At 41.7% G+C, this 18,581-nt stretch overlaps 1 protein-coding gene across 9 annotated transcripts in view; it reads left to right on the forward strand.

The window, feature by feature from the left end:
* The window catches only part of tex14 (testis expressed 14, intercellular bridge forming factor), a 52,641-nt gene that overhangs the window by 5,307 nt on the left and 28,753 nt on the right, over positions 1 to 18,581 (forward strand). For 7 of the 9 annotated variants that reach the window (XR_011684939.1, XM_071461467.1, XM_071461465.1 and 4 more), the window contains 4 exons: positions 1,488 to 1,566; positions 8,556 to 8,689; positions 11,501 to 11,596; positions 17,758 to 17,881. Coding sequence is in view for 8 of the 9 variants with exons in the window: in XM_071461467.1 (XP_071317568.1) it covers positions 1,488 to 1,566; positions 8,556 to 8,689; positions 11,501 to 11,596; positions 17,758 to 17,881 (433 nt within the window). In the remaining variant the exon portion in view is untranslated. Of the gene's footprint in view, positions 1 to 1,487; positions 1,567 to 6,766; positions 6,922 to 8,555; positions 8,690 to 11,500; positions 11,597 to 17,757; positions 17,882 to 18,581 lie in introns of all 9 variants that reach the window. The other 2 variants (XM_071461470.1, XM_071461469.1) reach the window with 2 other exon arrangements.

The raw sequence follows: 18,581 nt of genomic DNA on the forward strand, positions 1-18,581 counted from the left end.
CAAGGGAGAAGAACCCCATTGTGCTGGTGTCGGTTTGTTATCATTTGTCTTGCAGTGGCTCAGCCTGCCGTGAACTGAAATGAGCCACAGACATGAAACTTGGCCTAATGACTGGAAATGATGTGCAAGTGGTTCCCAAGAATCATGAGCCCAGTCTTCCCATAGCAGGCCCCACAAATACCAAAAGCTGTCTTCAACACTCAGTTGACAGACTGTCGCCAGGTTTAGGTGTGCATGCTCTGGGGGATAGTCTTAACCAAAATCTGAAGTGTCATATTGATTTGTGTAAGTGGGCTTGCACAAACCCCAGACACTCATAACTCATAACCCCAGACACCTTTGAGGAATCCTGATTAAAGTCACTGGAGACACCCTGATCCCCTGAACATACTACATACATTAGTTTTTGTTCCCAGAATTGTCTCTCATGACTATATTTATTCATCAACTTACACAGATATTCCTTCAACATTGTTTATTAACATCTTTCAGAGTGCAACAGCCCCCCTTTTCTAAGACTAACCCTATGTTGTGGACCACACCTGAGCAGGACTTGGAGCGCTGTTGCTTTGAAAATTAGTTACTTTCACATTGGGCCTAAACAGATGCTCGTACCTAAATGTATTCATTGTTTCAGTGCTGTAAGCAGACATCATAGAACCCTACTCTTCTGTTTGGGAATCCCTAGTGGTCCCCATTCATAAAATAGATGGAATAAAACATAAACTTAATGCAGTGACATACTGTATGTACATTATCAATTTCCTGCTATAGGGGATGTACTAAGATTTGATACTGGAAATGGAGATCCTGATATATCCCAGGAATTCTTGCCAAATCTTTCTTCCTTGAACCTGCTTGTGTTTTGTGTTTTATCAAAACCTCATTAATGCTAGCACACAACTATTGAAGTTGAATAGTAGTCTGACCATGAAATGAAATGAATAAGTATGCATGAAGTGCAAAGGCAATAAATGCAAAAGTGTAAATGAAAACCAAGCAGGCAGTTTGACAAGTGTCAGACCTGCAGGCCTTCAACCATCCAACTGGTGGAGTATTGCTTGCACTAATGTGACAAATAAGTGTCCAAGAACAGTATTGTAAACACGCCCACATGGCTGCACGTAACAGATGCTCCTCCCCTGCTTGCCATTGCATGCAGAAGTGACCTCAGATCAGAGCTATAGAGATGGTCATGCCCTCCCTTATAACCACTCAGACACATTAAAGGTGATAAGAGGATATGTTAAAAAACAGAGGATCAAATGAGTCTGTGTGGTGGGTACTGTGTTTTGTCCACTTCACAAATATTGTGTACTTTAAGATAACTTGTTATTCCACTAAAAATATTACCAGATAATATAATATTTATGAAAGAATAACATCAAAAAATTAGAATCACCTCCATTTTGTGATTAATAATTCACAGTCAAATTGTCTAATGTGTAATCAAGTGATATGTTAATGTGTGTTTCTACTCCTTTCAGTGGAGTTGACATGCAGTTCAAGAAGAGGACAAACAGCAAGTCTTCTTGCACAACAGCTCACAGTTTGGGCTTTGGAAAGGTACGTCACTGAACACAGTATAAAGTCATTTCTGATTTACACATTGCCATGTGTGCAGTCAGTATAGTCACAGAGTAGTCACACTATATGTAGAATGAAGTTTAATTGCATTTCTCAGTAATGTTTGGGTAGGGTAATCATTTTCAAAATAATAACGCTTTAAGCAGTGAGCTATTTTTAGCCATGCTAATAGCAGGTCTGTTCGCTCTGGAACTCTAGCAACAGGTCAGTCAGCCAATCACAAGAGGCTCAGAGCCTCTGGCTGTTTTCAAGGTGGCACATTGCCAGGCCAACCAAAGGCAACAGATTATGGCCTACTACTGTAACTAGGTAAAATTCAACCGTAATGCCGGTGGTCAGTCATCTGGCAGCGTCGGGGTAACTACAGAATTGAGGTCTAATACAGGAGCACAGAAGGTCACTGCTCTTGTCTCCAGCTCACTTTCCTTGGCTGCTAGACTTTCCGTGTGGATTAGTACAGTTCAAGTTTGCATTGAGGCCATGGAGTGTGTGTGGCAGCAGAATCCGAGACATTAGGGAGGTGGGTGATCAGTGGCAGCGGGACAGTAAGAATATGGTGAGTCTACTCACTCTACTCTTCTGTTGCCACCAGTTGTGTGGAGTCTTAAATGGAATTGATTGGGACTGCAGACAGGAGACTGGTGACGACACTAAGACCAGTGCACTGATTGAAAATCTAATAGTCTAGAGCTGCAATAAAAATAAAGCTAATGTCAGGTAAACTCTTGGAGAAACTAAATCCTGCGGGGTTGGACAATGGGTCCAGGTGGGTTGTGCTGGGGGCATAGCTGAGCGCCGTCTGCACTGAGCACTTTGGAACTTTCACAGTATTTATGTAGCACCATGCTTTATAATAAAAAACAAAAAACGCAGAAATCTCATTCTCTACAATATGGGACCTTTTAATAATAAGTAGGTTTGTAGCATGTAGTTTCAGTGCAGAGAGAAAGAATATAGTGATATTTGTTCATATCCCAGGCACATAGGAAAGAGGAGGGGAAAGCCTTAATGTTGAACATCACTGAAATTGCCAGTCCCCTTCTGCTTTTACATTCTGTATCTAGGTAAGAGAATGGGAACACTTAATAGTTATTAGAAAATAAAGATTTATTAATATGTTCACTATAACCAAAAATCTACACAGTGTCCCTGAGGTGCAAACCACAGCAACAGTGGACAAAACACAACATATCCACAACAGACAAGGTAGGGATAAATCAATTCAGAGTGTAATCAAAATTGGTCAGAAACTAAACTCCAACAGGTGTGCAGACCAAGAACTGGCTGCCATACTGAGTCAGTTAAAGCCTGATTTTGCTGATGTTGTATAGATGCAACAAGTTAGGAGATTTCTGTAATATGGAGTCCAGTCACTGAAAAAAAGATTGTAGGTGTGGGTTAAAGCTATATAACTTGTAAAATGGTCCACCTTTAAAGTTTGTTATTTATAAGAAACATCAGCTGATGTGAACAAGGTCTCACAACAAGGATCTCAGAGACTGAGGATGAAGAAGAGTTGATGAGCATGAAGCTGAAAGGATCACAGAGTTTAGGTCTTCATCAGTCCACAGTCAGACAAACTGTCTATAGATGGAGATGATTCAGTTCTGTGGCTACTCTCCCTAAAGAGGACTACACATGTGGACAAAATTGTTGATACACTTCCGTTAAAGAAAGAAAAAGGAAAAAGGAATAATACATAAAAATTTACTGAAAATTAACTAATGAAAATCAGACATTGCTTTTGAATTGTGGTTCAACAGAATCATTTTAAAAAATAAACTAATGAAAGTTGCCTGGACAAAAATGATGGTACCCCTAGAAAAGATTGAAAATAATTTGACCATAGGGACAGGCTAAACTAAGGTGTGTCCTGTAATTAGCATCACAGGTGTCTTCAAACTTGTAATCAGTCAGTCTGCCTATTTAAAGAGTGAAAAGTAGTCACTGTGCTGTTTGGTATCATGGTGTGTACTACACTGAACATGGACCACAGAAAGCTAAGAAGAGAGTTGTCTCGGGAGATTAGAGAGAAAATTATAGACAAGCATGTTAAAGGTAAAGGCTATAAGACCATCTCCAAGCAGCTTGATGTTCCTGTGACTACAGTTGCACGTATTATTCAGAAGTTTAAAGTCCACAGGACTGTAGCCAACCTGCCTGGACGAGGCTGCAAGAGGAAAATTGATGACAAATTGAAAAGATGGATAATACGAATGGTAACCAAAGAGCCCAGAACAACTTCCAAAGAGATTAGAGGTGAACTCCAAGGTCAAGTTACATCAGTGTCAGATCACACCATCCCTCGCTGTTTGAGCCAAAGCAGACTTAATGGAAGACGACTGAGGAGGACACCAATGTTGAAAACAAATTATAAAAAAGCGAGACTGGAATTTGCCAAAATGCATATTGACAAGCCACAAAGCTTCTGGGAGAATGTCCCTTGGACAGATGAGACAAAAATTTAGCTTTTTGGCAGGTCTGTGAACATAGAGCTGACTCTATGTTCACAGACGCAAAAATGAAGCATACAAAGAAAAGAACACTGTACCTACTGTGAAACATGGAGGAGGCTCGGTTATGTTCTGGGGCTGCTTTGCTGCTTCTGGCACAGGGTGTCTTGAATCTGTGCAGGGTACAATGAAATCTCAAGACTATCAAGGCATTCTGGAGCAAAACATGCTGCCCAGTGTCAGAAAACTTGGTCTCAGTCGCAGGTCATGGGTCCTCCAACAGGATAATGACCCAAAACACACAGCTAAAAAAAACACCCAAGAATGGCTAAGAACAAAACATTGGACTATTCTGAAGTGGCCTTCTATGAACCTTGATCTAAATCCTATTGAACATCTGTGGAAGGAGCTGAAACATGCAGTCTGGAGAAGGCACCCTTCAAACCGGGGACAGCTGGAGCAGTTTGCTCATGAGGAGTGGGCCTAAATACCTGCTGAGGAGGTTCGGCCAGCTATTAAATTCAAAGGGTACTGTCACATTTAACTGGACCCAAATGCAGATTCACAGACAATGCAAGGATCAGTTCAAGGGTTTATTAAAGATCCTGTAAAGCAAATTCACAGATTTGTTTATAAAATCAGTATACATGTTGGAGAAGCCTTGCCTCCCAAAATGTTTCTTTCCTAGAGGCTGCAATACCAACGGTGTGGTGTTATTATAATTAGAGAATAATGTATGACTAGATAATCATTGTTATTCACTCATGACATTTCTATTCTTTTCATGACCAGAAGGACAGTTCTGCTTCATCCTCTCATCAAATACCCCTTTTCCACTAAAATTAGCGAGTATAAGTGGGTTTTTTAAACGAGGGTAAACTCGCTATTTAAAGCCGATACACTCCTTTTTTTCCAGTTGAGTTTGTCTTTCTGTTCGGACTGAGGGCACACAACTGCATGTAGCCATGTCATCTCTGCACTTAGAGCACACACACAGAAGCAGTGGAGGAAGAGAGAGCTGCCAGCCGCCCTGCAAACTGGTGAAAGTCTGTCGAAGTGTCGGAGCCTCCATATGAGATGTTTCGATTTGTGATTGTTTGTTTTTAAAACTTTCAGAGCTGCAGCTCAGTCTTTCGTCCCCAAGATCAGTGTAGCCACAGAGTTTCTGGTGTAACAGCACCATGCCGAACAGGTGACAGGCCTGTGTCTGTGTCCTCTGAGACACGTTACAGCAGGAAAAGAGGTGAAAATTAGCAGGTTCACCCGGGTTTTGTGTTTACATCAATGCCGATTGGAGCAGTAGCCAATAAATACCCGTGTCTACTGCAAATTCATTGAACCTGGCTGTGAATGCCGTTTAAACCCCTCACAAAAGCCTGATGTTAGCGGGTCTTGGCAGGTTTTTTGACCAGTGGAAAATGGGCTAAGTTAGCTCCGTGTATAGCTTATAAGCTATTTCTCTTACCGATGCTAGCATCGAAATAGATAAAGTCCAGGGCATCGAACAATATAGAGCAATTTTTAATGTGAAAATATATGCATGTGCATATAACGGGCGTGTGTGTGTGTGTGTGTGTGTGTGTTAATTATTATAGCCGCTGGACGCAGTCATGTTCCCTTTCAGCATAAATTTGTTAGACCGTTAAGCGATGCGGAAGCTTTCCCGACGATGGGCGTGGTTTCAGTGCCTCCAGCAGATGCGCCCCCAGCGTTCCAGAGTTGATAATACTGGTTATTTTTTCACAAGTTTGAAACCTAGTTTTATATACTTGGCAACATTTTTATTCATTCAAATGTGGCAGGGGGTTTAATATGCCATTTTTCTGTGGTGTGGCAAACTCAGAGCTCATATGTTTTTCTGCTTTACAGACGCTTTAAACCAAGGTGAAGACACAAAATCTTACTTTAAGGGGGGAGGCAAAGTCCAGTCAGAGGCAGCAATAAATCCAGAGCAAAACACTGGAACAAAAACAGGCACTGGGAGACACTGGAGAAACTCAAAAGGAACAAAGCAGACAAACTGACAAAGACAGAGGTGAAGACAGATGCCCAATTCCAGTCTGGCCCCTACACCCTCCCCCTACCCACTCTCACTCTGTGCATTCATGTGAAGGGTGCCGTTCCAAGCACTTAATGTGGTGGGGGGGATGAGAGAGAGAGAGAGAGAGAGAGACCAGGAACAGTTGCATAGGTAATGGTGTTATCAATAATAATGAGTAGTGGTACATCTGGATCCTGCTGCTCCAGAAACAGAGATACCTGCAGAATGAGGACAGAGAGAGAGGAGAAGCACAAACTACGGGAGAGAAAAAAAATACAAAGTTAATGGCATAAAGTAGTCGAGAGAGAGAGAGAGCCCAATGCATCATGGGAAGCTCTATAGCAGCATAACTAAGGGATGGTTCAGGACATACCTGAGCCAGCCCTAACTATAAGCTTTATCAAAGAGGACAGTTTTAAGCCTGATCTTACAGGTAGAGAGGGTGTCTGCCTCCGAACCCACACTGGGAGCTGGTTCCACAGGAGAGGAGCCTGCTAGCTGAAGGCTCTGCCCCCCATTCTGGTCTTAGAAACTCTAGGAACCACAAGTAGACCTGCGTTAAGAGAGCAAAGTGTCCTATTGGGAAAATAGGGAACTATAAGCTCTCCAAGGTACGATGGTGCCTGACCTTTAATGGCTTTGTAGATGAGGAGAATGATTTTAAATTCTATTCTGGATTTTACAGGGAGCCAATGCAGAGACGCTAACACAGGAGAGATGTGATCTCGTTTCCTAGTTCCTGTCAGTACTCGTGCTGCAGCATTCTGGATCAATTGGAGGCTTTTTACTGCATTTTTGGGACATCCTGACAATAAAGAGTTACAGTAGTCAAGTCTTGAGGTAACAAATGCATGAACTAGCTTTTCAGCATCCTTTAGACACAGAATGGGTCTGATTTTAGCAATATTGCGCAGGTGGAAGAAGGCTGTCCTAGAGACTTGCTTTATATGTGAAGTAAAGGACAAGTCCTGGTCAAAAATGACACCAAGGTTTCTGACTGTAGCACTGGAGGCCAAGGTGATGTCATCCAGAGTCAGTATATTATCACATAATGTATCTCTGAGGTGATTTGGGCCAATTACAATAACTTCAGTTTTGTCTGAATTTAAGAGTAAGAAATTACTGGTCATCCAGGTTTTTATGTCCTTAAGACAGACCTGAAGCTTGGCTACCTGGTTAGTCTCACCTGGCTTCATGGATAAGTACAGCTGGGTGTCATCTGCATAATACATAGAAGAGTCATTATTACCATGAACAAACTGGAATCTATCTGACAAATAAGACTTAAACCAGCTTAGTGCGGTTCCTTTAATGCCAACTATATGCTCTATTCTCTGTAATAAAATCTCATGATCGATGGTGTCAAATGCAGCACTAAGATCTAGTAGGACGAGTATAGAGACAAGTCCATTGTCTGAGGCTATGAGGAGATCGTTGGTAACCTTAACCAGAGCTGTTTCTGTGCTATGATGGACTCTAAAACCTGACTGAAAATTTTCAAACAAACCATTCCTGTACAAATAATCACATAACTGGTTTGCAACGACCTTCTCAAGGATTTTTGGAAATAAAGGGGAGGTTGGATACGGGTCTGTAATTGGCTAAAACATCTGGGTCAAGAGTAGGCTTTTTAAGTAGAGGTTTAATTACTGCGACTTTAAAAGCCTGCGGTACATAACCAGTTGATAAAGATAAGTTAATCAGATTTAATATAGAGGTGTTGATTAAAGGAAAAACTTCTTTGAACAGCCTTGTTGGAACAGGGTCTAGAAGACAAGTCGATGGTTTAGATGAAGAAACTAGTGATGAGGGGGGTGGCTCACCTGGTACAGCCATAGACTGGGAAAGTACGTACCATGAGGGCGTAGTCCTAACCGCAGTGACCACGGGTTCGAGTCTGACCCGTGGCCGTTGCATGTCATCCTCTCTCTCCCTGACTTTCCTGTCGCTATCGGAATAAATAACTTTTAAAAAAGTGAGGAACCCGCAGAGGACGCACTTGCATGCATGCATTATAATATATGTACCATAATACATCCATATACATTTGTTGTTCAATGCTGTTACCCTCAAAAGTCACAAATCATTGAATAACAGTTATCGCTTTTTAGTGTCCCTTGGAAACACTTCCGTTGTGTTGTGACTATTTACAGCACGTGTAGTCAAATTGATGAAGATGTTTTCTGAATGTGTTTGTGTTTTGTCTGTTTGCATGTGTTTTCTTAACTTGCAGTGGGTTCAGCTTTGAGGGCCACTGTATATACAACAGTCTTAGTGTCACATATATTCTAAGTAGCTGTAATAATATTATAGGAATAGTTTACTGGGCTTTAAATGAAAAACTACTGAAGATTCTTTTTTACTGGGTCACCCTACCACACACTAGCTTCATTTCTTATAAGTATACAATACATACTGCTGTATTGCATTGCAAGACTAGAGGCCTGAGTGTTTTCTTTTGTGTGTTTGCCTAGGTGTGTGTAAACAAGTCATGCCAGGCATTGGCTTTGCCAGCATCTATTCCCCTGATAAGAGAGAGCGATCTGACGCAGGATGATGATGAGCCTCTGCTCTCTTTCACCTGTGGCTCTTTGACCTCCATGACCAAGTAAGGCTGACAATTAAGTTATAATGTGTAACTTTTCCACATTAAAATGTCTAAAACAACTAGACCTATGTTATATATGTGTATATATATGTATACTATGCATTAAGTCACTCAACCATGGCTGGAACCACACCAGAGGCAGAGAGAAGTATGTTTACAAACACAGCACTCAGTGTTGTCACGCACAATCCTGAGACTGTTGGACATCCATTACTGTAGGAGAGGGGGCTGAGGGGGCTGCAGCAACCCATAGTGGTCAAAGTGAAACTTATTCCAAACAACATTTTACTTTTTTAATCATCTTAAAAAAAAATCATTAGGCTTGTGCATGCATCATTCTGTAGTGATTCAGATATGAAAACTAGAATCACCGCCTCGCAGTGAATTGTGACCACAAATGTGTTTTGTGAGGTCACACTGACATTAACCTTTGACCTTTGCCCATCACATTCTAATCAGGTCATCCTTGCGTACAAGTGAATGTTTGTACCAAATATCTGAAGAAATTCCCTCAAGGTGTTACTGAGATATCACATTCAAGATTGTGAGGTGACCATGAACTTGATCTTTGACCTCTAACCACCAAAGGTTAATCAGTTCATCCTTGAGTCCAAATGGACACTTGTGTCAAATTAGAAAAAAAAAACACCTACAAGGTGTGCATGAGAATGGGACGATTGCACAACCTAAAAACATAATCCAAAATCCTGGCTATCGCCAGCCAAAGGTGTAAAAAAAAAAAGTACATTTGATGGATAAGTATGTGTATGTCTCTGTCACCAGCCAAAAGTGTAGGAAACTACTGAACAGAAGCAAACATGTTTGGCAAATATCAGAGTAATGGCACACAATAGAATAGGATATCCCACAGTGTTAATAGTCCTCAGATAACAGAAGTATGTGACTCAGGCCCCATTTTAACCTAAGTGCAACAACTAGAGCAAGGTGTACAGACTGAGTGGGCATCTTCAGGTCACCTGCTATTTTGGTTCATGTAGGGGCAGCAGTGCAAAGTCCAAAAGAGAGGGTGTTGTGATTAATGAAAATATTCTTAGCCAATCACAAAGTGGTCACACTGCTCTGAAACAGATGAGCCAAGTGCAAGGGGCATTTATGCAGCTTCCTTGACCTCCGTCCCCGAAAATAGACTCCCATGTGCATGAGTGTTGTGTTGTTGGACATACAGCTTAAACATTGTCAAAGTCTGAGGTGAAGATCTGGAAAAATAAAGACAGTGAGTAAAAACTCAGCTTGCACACTGCTCTGAAATCTAGAAAAATGAGATTAGCTTCATCCCAGGATTCAGCCCGGGACCACTGGAGCACGCCCACAAAGTACAGGCTGTGAGGGACTGTGATACATACATCGTTTAATTTGGTGAGAGGATTGAGGCCAAGCAAACACTTGTTCCATCATCACAGTGTAGCACAAAAAATATTGTAAATTCACAAAGTGCCCATGTAGTAAATAACATCCTATCTACCATATAGTAAATGCACAGGAGCTCTTTGCTGAAAAAAATCTGCTTCAGTGCTGTTGATTAATTTCCTCCAAAAAGAATTAGCAGTAAACACGTTGACTGGAGGTAATGAGAAAAGAAAATGGGTAATGTCAGTGGAAGGTGCTATTATGATACTCAGCTGTTTTTTGACCCGGTTCAGCGACGATTGATCCAGGTTTTGTGGTGTGTTTGATTTATTGTTATTTTGTATAGATAAAGTATTAAGTGTATTGGTGTGAATGTTCAGCACACAGTGCCGCATGGTTCTCACTGAGTTTAATCAGGATTGCTCTAAGACAACTTGAGTTATGTCAATCTAATAATTTAGGACTTTGTACAAATTGTATTGTGAAACTATTGTTCTGCCAGTGCATATGCGTGATCAGTGAATGGAGAATACATGAGTCAATAGGTATGAATATTGTACTGTCACTGCATTTGAGGATAATGAACAAACATAAAATGCTCAGTAATGGCATTTCAAAATTATACAGACTAAATAGACATAATATGGAAATGTTTTATTAGTGGAGGAACATTGATGTGAGACGAAAATAGAAAAATTGCAAATTGTGCACATTGTACAATCACTGTAATTTATAATCCAATGGAATCACCAATGTGAATATAAATTAATATAAGACTATATGTTTTTCTCTTTCACTCAGTGTAGACCAGCACCAGTACAAGCTGGCTGCACATTTGAAAGGAGATGACTAGACGAGAGAATGTCCAGCGTATTGAAATCACTGCACAGACTTTTTGTGAGGAGAAGGAATTACTTCATGATAAAGTAAAAAACAGCTTCTGAAAATACAATCAAAGCATAGAACTAGAGTCATGATCATAACTTTGCAGAAAAACATGGTATGTTATTACAGAAGTGATAACATACCATACTCTCTCTCTCTCTCTCTCTGTCTGTGTGTGTGTGTGTGTGTGTGTGTGTGTCACTCAGTCAGGGGGCACAGAGCTGCAGAGTGTGTGCTGGGACTGGGCTGATTGGACAACGACAATGGTGTGAGGGTTGATCTAACCCTAACGTAGTGTAGCATTTTGCTAGAGGCCAGTCCCAGCACATGCTCACACAGCCCACTCACTGCACACAGACACACATAGAGGACCGAGACAGTAATGCTAGGCTAAACAGCCACTCTGATAAATAATTACATTAAATAAGATTAAAATTAGCCAAATGGGATCAGGTATAAAATGATGTGACCAGGAATTAGAAAGGTGTATTTGAAAGTAGCAGCTTTTTCTTTAATCCATAGTTTGATTACCAAATTGTGTGCCATTGTGTGTTTCAGTTACAACTGGAGAGGCTCCAGAGTGACAGTGAAGACTATGAGGGAGGGTCTCACGGCCCATCTGGACCTGCTCCTCATAGAACAAGACTACTGCAGGTAAGAAAGGACAGCATGTGAGTGGAAAAGTAACAATTTGGCCGTGCTTTTGTTAACTGTATGTTTGGCAGTATTCCTAAAGTAACAACAGTTTTGAGATCATAGTTGCCACCCGACCAACCCCAACTCAAGATCAACACCTCCTAGAAATAAGGGAAATATTTTAAGTGAGTTAAGTATTTTAAGTATTTAAGTGAATTTGTCATAGCTGGAATTTTTCTGTTTCAAGCTGGAGTCCATAATATTTTAAAGTAGAGGATGCATTTCCTGAGGGAAATGTGTGAGTTTCACAATATTTTTTAGATATCATGTAATATTTTTGTCTATAATTGATTTGCAAGTAGGCATGGACAAATACATTTTGTGCCATAATTCTTTAATGCTTCATCCACTTGCAACCACAATTAGATCACCTGCACAGTGTGATGGAAATTCTTTGTGAGCTGGAGAAAAAGACAATCACTACGAGTGCAGATGTCTTAGGCAGAAGTATTTATTGTAAGCTTGGCGCCAAGGAGAAAATGATGAGCAGTGCAATGACGGCAAATGAACCATAGTAGTGCCACACCAATTTCCTCCAGATGTCCTGTCTGACAGTGGGTATATGTTCCTGTGTGAAGATTCAATTCAATTCAATTTTATTTGTATAGCGCCAAATCATAATATACATTATCTCAAGGCACTTTACAGGGTAAGGTCAAGACCTTACTTTGTTACAGAAAAAAACCCAACAGTTCCCACAACGAGCAAGTGCTTGGCGACAGGGGGGAGGAAAAACTCCCTTTTAACAGGAAGAAACCTCCAACAGAACCGGGCTCAGGGTGGGCGGCCGTCTGCCTCGACCGGTTGGATTTAGGAGAAGATAGAAAGAGGGGGAGGGGGAGGAGAGGGGAGAGAAGAGAGAGAGAGAGAGACCAGGAACAGCTGTGTAGGTAATGGTGTTATCAATAATAATGACAGGTAACAGTGGTTAATAGTAAAGATGAGTAGTGGTGGATCTGGATCCTGCTGCTCCAGAGGCAGAGAGACCTGCAGAATGAGGACAGAGAGAGGGAGAGAGAGGAGAAGCACAAACTACGGGAGAGAAAAAATACAAATTTAATGGCATGAAGTCATTGAGAGAGAGAGGGGGAGAGAGACAGAAATAGAGAGAGAGCGCCCAGTGAATCATGGGAATCCCCCAGCAGTCTAGCTCTATAGCAGCATAGCTAAGGGATGGGTCAGGACATACCCGAGCCAGCCCTAACTATAAGCTTTACTAAACAAGACAGTTTTAAGCCTGATCTTAAAGGTAGAGAGGGTGTCTGCCTCCCGAACCCACACTGGGAGCTGGTTCCACAGGAGAGGAGCCTGATAGCTGAAGGCTCTGCCCCCCATTCTACTCTTACAAACTCTGGGAACCACAAGTAGACCTGCATTTAGAGAGCGAAGTGTCCTATTGGGAAAATAGGGAAGTATAAGCTCTCCAAGGTACGATGGTGCTTGACCATTAACGGCTTTGTAGGTGAGGAGGAGGATTTTAAATTCGATTCTGGATTTTACTGGGAGCCAAGATGCAATTGGACACCAAAATCTTGCATTGTCACATGTTCTTACCTAATTAATATTACATGTGTCTTGTCCTAGGGTGGCACAGTAGTGCAGTGGTTAGCGCTGTCACCTCACAGAAAGAAGGCTCTGGGTACCCTGGGCCTGGAGCCTTTCTGTGTGGAGTTTGCATGTTCTCCCCGTGTCTGAGTGGGTTCCCTCTGGGTTCTCCGGCTTTCTCTCACAGTCCAAAGACATGCACATTAGGTTAATTGGTGACTCGAAATTGCCCGTAGGTGTGAATGTGATTGTGAGTAGTTGTTTGTCTCTATATGTCAGCCCTGTGATAGACTGGTGACCCGTCCAGGGTGTATCCCCCCTCGCCCAATGTCAGCTGGGATTGGCTCCAGCCCCCCAGTGACCTGTTTCAGATAAGCGGTCTAGAAAATGGATGGATGTGTCTTGTCCTTTCACCTACATAGCTCATCTTTAACACTAACTAGATTTGAACAATATCTTCTAAGTTTATGCTTTCCTTCTACCTCCTTATCTTTAAGACCATGGGTACCCCAGCTATCAGAATCAGAATCAGAATCAGTTTTATTGCCAAGTATGTTTCCACATACAAGGAATTTGTTCTGGTGATTGGTGCAATTGGAGGTTCTTGGAGGTTCTTGTAAACAACAGGTTTACACATTTTTAGTTTCTGCCTGTATGTGGGAATCAGGTGGACCATGACATGGTCAGAGTGGCCCAGTGCAGCCCGGGGGACGGCGTGATAAGCACCACTGATTGTGGTGTAACAGTGGTCCAGAGTGTTCCCCTCTCTGGTCGGGCAATTAACAAACTGTCTGTATTTGGGCAGTTCGTGGCTGAGGTCACCTTTGTTAAAGTCACCAAGGACAATAACTAAGGAGTCCGGGTTGGTCCGCTCCACACACAGTATCTGCTGTGGCCTGTGGTGGGATGGAAACACCGACCAGGATGATTGAGGTGAACTCACGGGGGGAGTAGAAGGGCCTGCAGTTTATGATGAAAGTCTCCAGGTCAGGAGAACAGTGCTGCAGGATCACTGTCACGTCTCTGCACCAGCCACTGTTAGCATAAAAGCAGATTCCTCCACCTTTGGTTTTGCCGGACAGCTCTGTGTCGCGATCCGCTCTGAAGAGCTGGAAGCCGGCCAGCTCCAGCGCAGAGTCCGGAATCGATCCACACAGCCACGTCTCCGTGAAGCACAGAACGGAAGATGAAGAAAAGTCTCTTTTCTTCTGCACCAGTAGCTGAAGTTCATCCAGTTTGTTGGGCAGTGAACGCACCTTGGAGAGAAAGATACCTGGGAGCGGTGTGCGAAGTCCGCGCCGGCGTAGACGCGCAAGCGCACCGGCACGTTTTCCTCTCCTCCGGCGTTTCACTGCGAGAGCAGCGGTCAGTGCACCTCTGACCAAAATGTCCAATAATTCCACAGGTGAGTCGAGAAAGGTGGAAAAAATCCTCTGGAGTTGTTTCTCTGATGTTAATGAGCTCTTCTCTGGTGAAAGAGCTCCGGAAACCAAAGCAGAAAACTGAATTTACAAAGAAAATAAGGCAAAAAAGTGCGCACCAACACACCGAGGCAGCCATCCGCGGCGCCATGGCAACTGGAACGGATATGGAGGATAACAGTGAAACAAACAGTCACAGAAGCTGAACAGTGAACACTGAAGATTGTTATGGCCTGAGAGTGAGTAAGGCCTAGGAAAACAAGAGAAACACTGGAAGTGAAGAAAATTTCCTTTGCACACAGACCGGGGCTATGGATAGGACTGTACATTTTCATGCATGTTTTACCAACAGTGATAATTCCTAAGGTTTCACTCTCTTTTTCTTGACACTGTGGAGAGATAACTGTTAATACTGTTTAACTTGAGACAGTGATTAAATCTCTGTTTCATGCGCACTTGTTAATCGATCATCCAGAATACAGGGTTGACAGAAGCACCTGAACAGAATGTACATCTCACATTGCTTTCAGCTCACCATTGCTGCAACTGTATTTTGGCTTATGTTCAGTAGCCTACTGAAGTTCTGTACATTCACCTCCACTTTATGAAGTCTGACAACCCAGTTTCATACTATTTTACTTTCAATTATTTGGGAGCAAAATGTTTCCTGTCATTGATCACTAAAACCCCTTCACACTGGTCAAAAAATCCTCCAACACCTGCAACGGGCTTTCGTTGACAACGGAAAAAGAAACAATCAGCATTCACTCGAGGGTCAAATGACTTTAAAACACAAACTGACAAAACAGTCAGTACTGTAGACACACATTATTAATTGACATATGATATTGGTGACATTTTGGATACTGACTCCTGAAATTTAAGTGATAGATCAGCTCTGATGGAATTGTTGGACCAATACAAAGGTGGGATTGTATTGTCGTGCTGCAGACTGATGCTTCCTCATAAACTATCTTTGACTGAGTAGAGAAAGTGGTGTTGTGTCGAGCTCTGCTTTCCCAGTGATTGTGTTTCACCTTAATCCAAACCAGGATTGAATCTGATGTCAGTTTAAAGTTGATTTACATGATACATGCAATGTACTGTGCAAAGCATTTGATGTTACTGAAAACATCAAATAGAAACAAAAGGTCACAAATGATCTTGAATTTTCTCAGTCCAGATGCCAGGCTCCAGATGTATAAAATACCATGCACACGCATTTCTCATGCATACAGTGGTTCTTGTAAAGTAGAATGTGAAATGAGAAAATGTAGAGCAGGTGGAAGAATTCACTCTCTACTAAGGTTGAATGATGAAATTGATGTGGAAAGGTATTGAAGTGGATTCACTGTGAGATGGGGGGTGAGTGTTCCTTATGTTAATGATTGTCATTAATTAAAACTTTGACTGCAAAATTAGTTTTAAAATCTATGAGGAAAGAAAAGGGCAGTTTTAACTGCAAGGCAACGCGTCTCCCAGTACCAGTAATGCTGGGAACCCTATTGTAATTGTTCATATTTTTATTCTTCTTCTCTTTATTATTATTATTATTTTTCCGCCACCTGCATGGGGGGCTTGGACCCTGTTCATAACTGCTTGCAGTTCTTGTTTTTTTTATTTTTCCGCCACTAAAAGTGGTTGCACAGCCTAAACCGTTCAAGGTAGGGTGGTGCTTTTCGCAGGGTCGGTACAGGAGCTGGCACATAACCCAGACGCAAAAAATGACACAAGCCCACCTGTAGGGTGCGCTATAATTAAGGTAAATACATTTTGGCCCATAACTCACAAACCATATGTCACACATTCAAAAACCTTATATCGTCATATTCCCTGAATTGCGCTGAATATCATGACTTTTTTTTTTGCAAAATCGCGAAATATGCAAAACATACTTTTTCGAACTCCTCCTACAGTTTTTGACTGATCTGCTTGAAACTTGGCACGTATAATCTTCAGACCTACCTGATCTAAAGTTATGAAGAATTTTTTGTTATTTTTTGTTACAAAATTTAATTGCTAGCTATCAAAACAAAAGTTGTAACATATCTTACCAAAACTAAGTCCTATTAGCACCTAATTTTAGATGTGTGATTGACATGGGACTGTGAGTATATGATATAAAAAGCACCTCAACGCAGCGTGTTACCGGATGTTATGCTAACTTCAGGTTTACATCTCCGCCAGTGTTTTTAAAAGTTTCAATTTGTTAAAAACTTTTTTTTTTAAACCAAAAAAATAAAAATAAATAAAATGCATGTTTTGAATATAGAATATGGATTTTTTTTTTGCTGTCTTACTCTTTACAATTTTGGTGTCAGGACAGACTGTTAAACATAATATTAATTTTGTTTGCATCATGCTATGGATGGAACATTGCATTTTGAACACTTTATACTATCCTGAACCCTGAAATGTTTTCTTAACATTCCTGGAATGTCCGTTTTTGGTAAAATATCTGGTCCGGGGAACGTTCTATTGGCGGGGGACGTTCAGCAAACATTCCCACCTGGTAGTTCACGGAACGTTCCGCGGCGAATGTTCCACACATTATTGTCAAACAAAAAACAAAATTTCATGGCTATCTGTCAAAATACATATTGTTACATATCTTCCCGAAACAAAGTACTATTAGCACCAATTTCAGATGTATGATTGGCATTGGACATTAAGGATATAGACCTAATCTTTGTCAAAGAAAACGCTATCAACATGAAACTTTATATACTCCTTTGGAAGGTCATTCACAGTCTCTCTGTCAAATTTGGCATAAATCGGACAATAGGGGGAGACTTTGTTGGAGCCCGTGGGGCGCGGGGGACGACCTGCGTGGGGGGCTTGGTACCCGTTCATAACTGCTTGTAATTCTATTTTTCATTATTCTTGTATAATTGATTCTTTAACATTGCCAAGGAGAGAGCGTGAATTAAACCTCCAGCCCTCATGGTGGTAAGAAGTACCTGGTTCACAGGTGAATTTAGTTAGTGATTAAAGCCTCCTTGTTTTATTGTCCAGTGTCAGAGGTTGAAGGTGGTTTCTGTTGGTAATAGTAAGAAATTAGTATGTTCTTCTTTTGTTGTGTGTGTGTGTGTGTGTGTGTGTGTGTGTGTGTGTGTGTGTGTGTGTGTGTGTGTGTGTATATACTGTACATAGCCAGCTGTTCCACCCACAGCTGCTGCAGCTGATGGCTGTTAGTCTGTCTGATGACCTCCAGTGGACCAGTCTGGTGTTTGAGCGAGTCTCTGTCGGCACACTGCACAACCTGCTGCACATCCAGGTAACAAAGACACACCTGGGTGATTTTATAGTCCTTTCAGACACACAGTGCATTCAACACCACGCAAACTATGAATGTGGAATGCTGGACACGTCTCACCCTCAATGGTCACAATCTTCGTCATCATCAACGCAGATGGCAGCGTAATATCCATGTCTCATGACCCAGGGGCACACACTGGAAAGTTTATTTTCAAGTCAAGTGAGGAAAGCAGCCAACAGGTGGGCGACAATCAGGGTCACATGTCATCATCATTTGATCATCATCATCATTATCAGTTGTGAGCACACAACAGCAAAGTTTAATTTGTGACAACACAACCCTGTCAAATGTCACACTTTACAGCAGTGGGTGTACTGTTGACACTGTACTACATGTGAGTGTAGTGTGGACCCAGAGTACTACATGTAAGTGTAGTGTGGACACAATGCACTACATGTGGGTGTACTGTGGATATTGCACTACATGTGAGTGTAGCGTGGACACAGTGCACTACATGTGGGTGTACTACATGTGAGTGTACCTCACTGGATGTTTAAATTGGTTTGCCGATTCTGTGTTATATGGTAGAGGCTCAGCTTCTTCAGACAAATAATAATAGTCTCCGTAACTATAACATGAGTTTAATTAATATGTGTAACACTGGGATGACCACAGGGTTAAGGACTCAGCAGTGTGACTCAGACACAGGCAGAGTTTA

The sequence above is a fragment of the Trachinotus anak genome, unplaced genomic scaffold, assembly GCF_046630095.1.
Source record: "Trachinotus anak isolate AG129_WGS33_773 ecotype Australia unplaced genomic scaffold, CSIRO_AGI_Tana_v1 ptg000024l, whole genome shotgun sequence".
In the NCBI taxonomy this organism is placed as follows: Eukaryota; Metazoa; Chordata; class Actinopteri; order Carangiformes; family Carangidae; genus Trachinotus; species Trachinotus anak.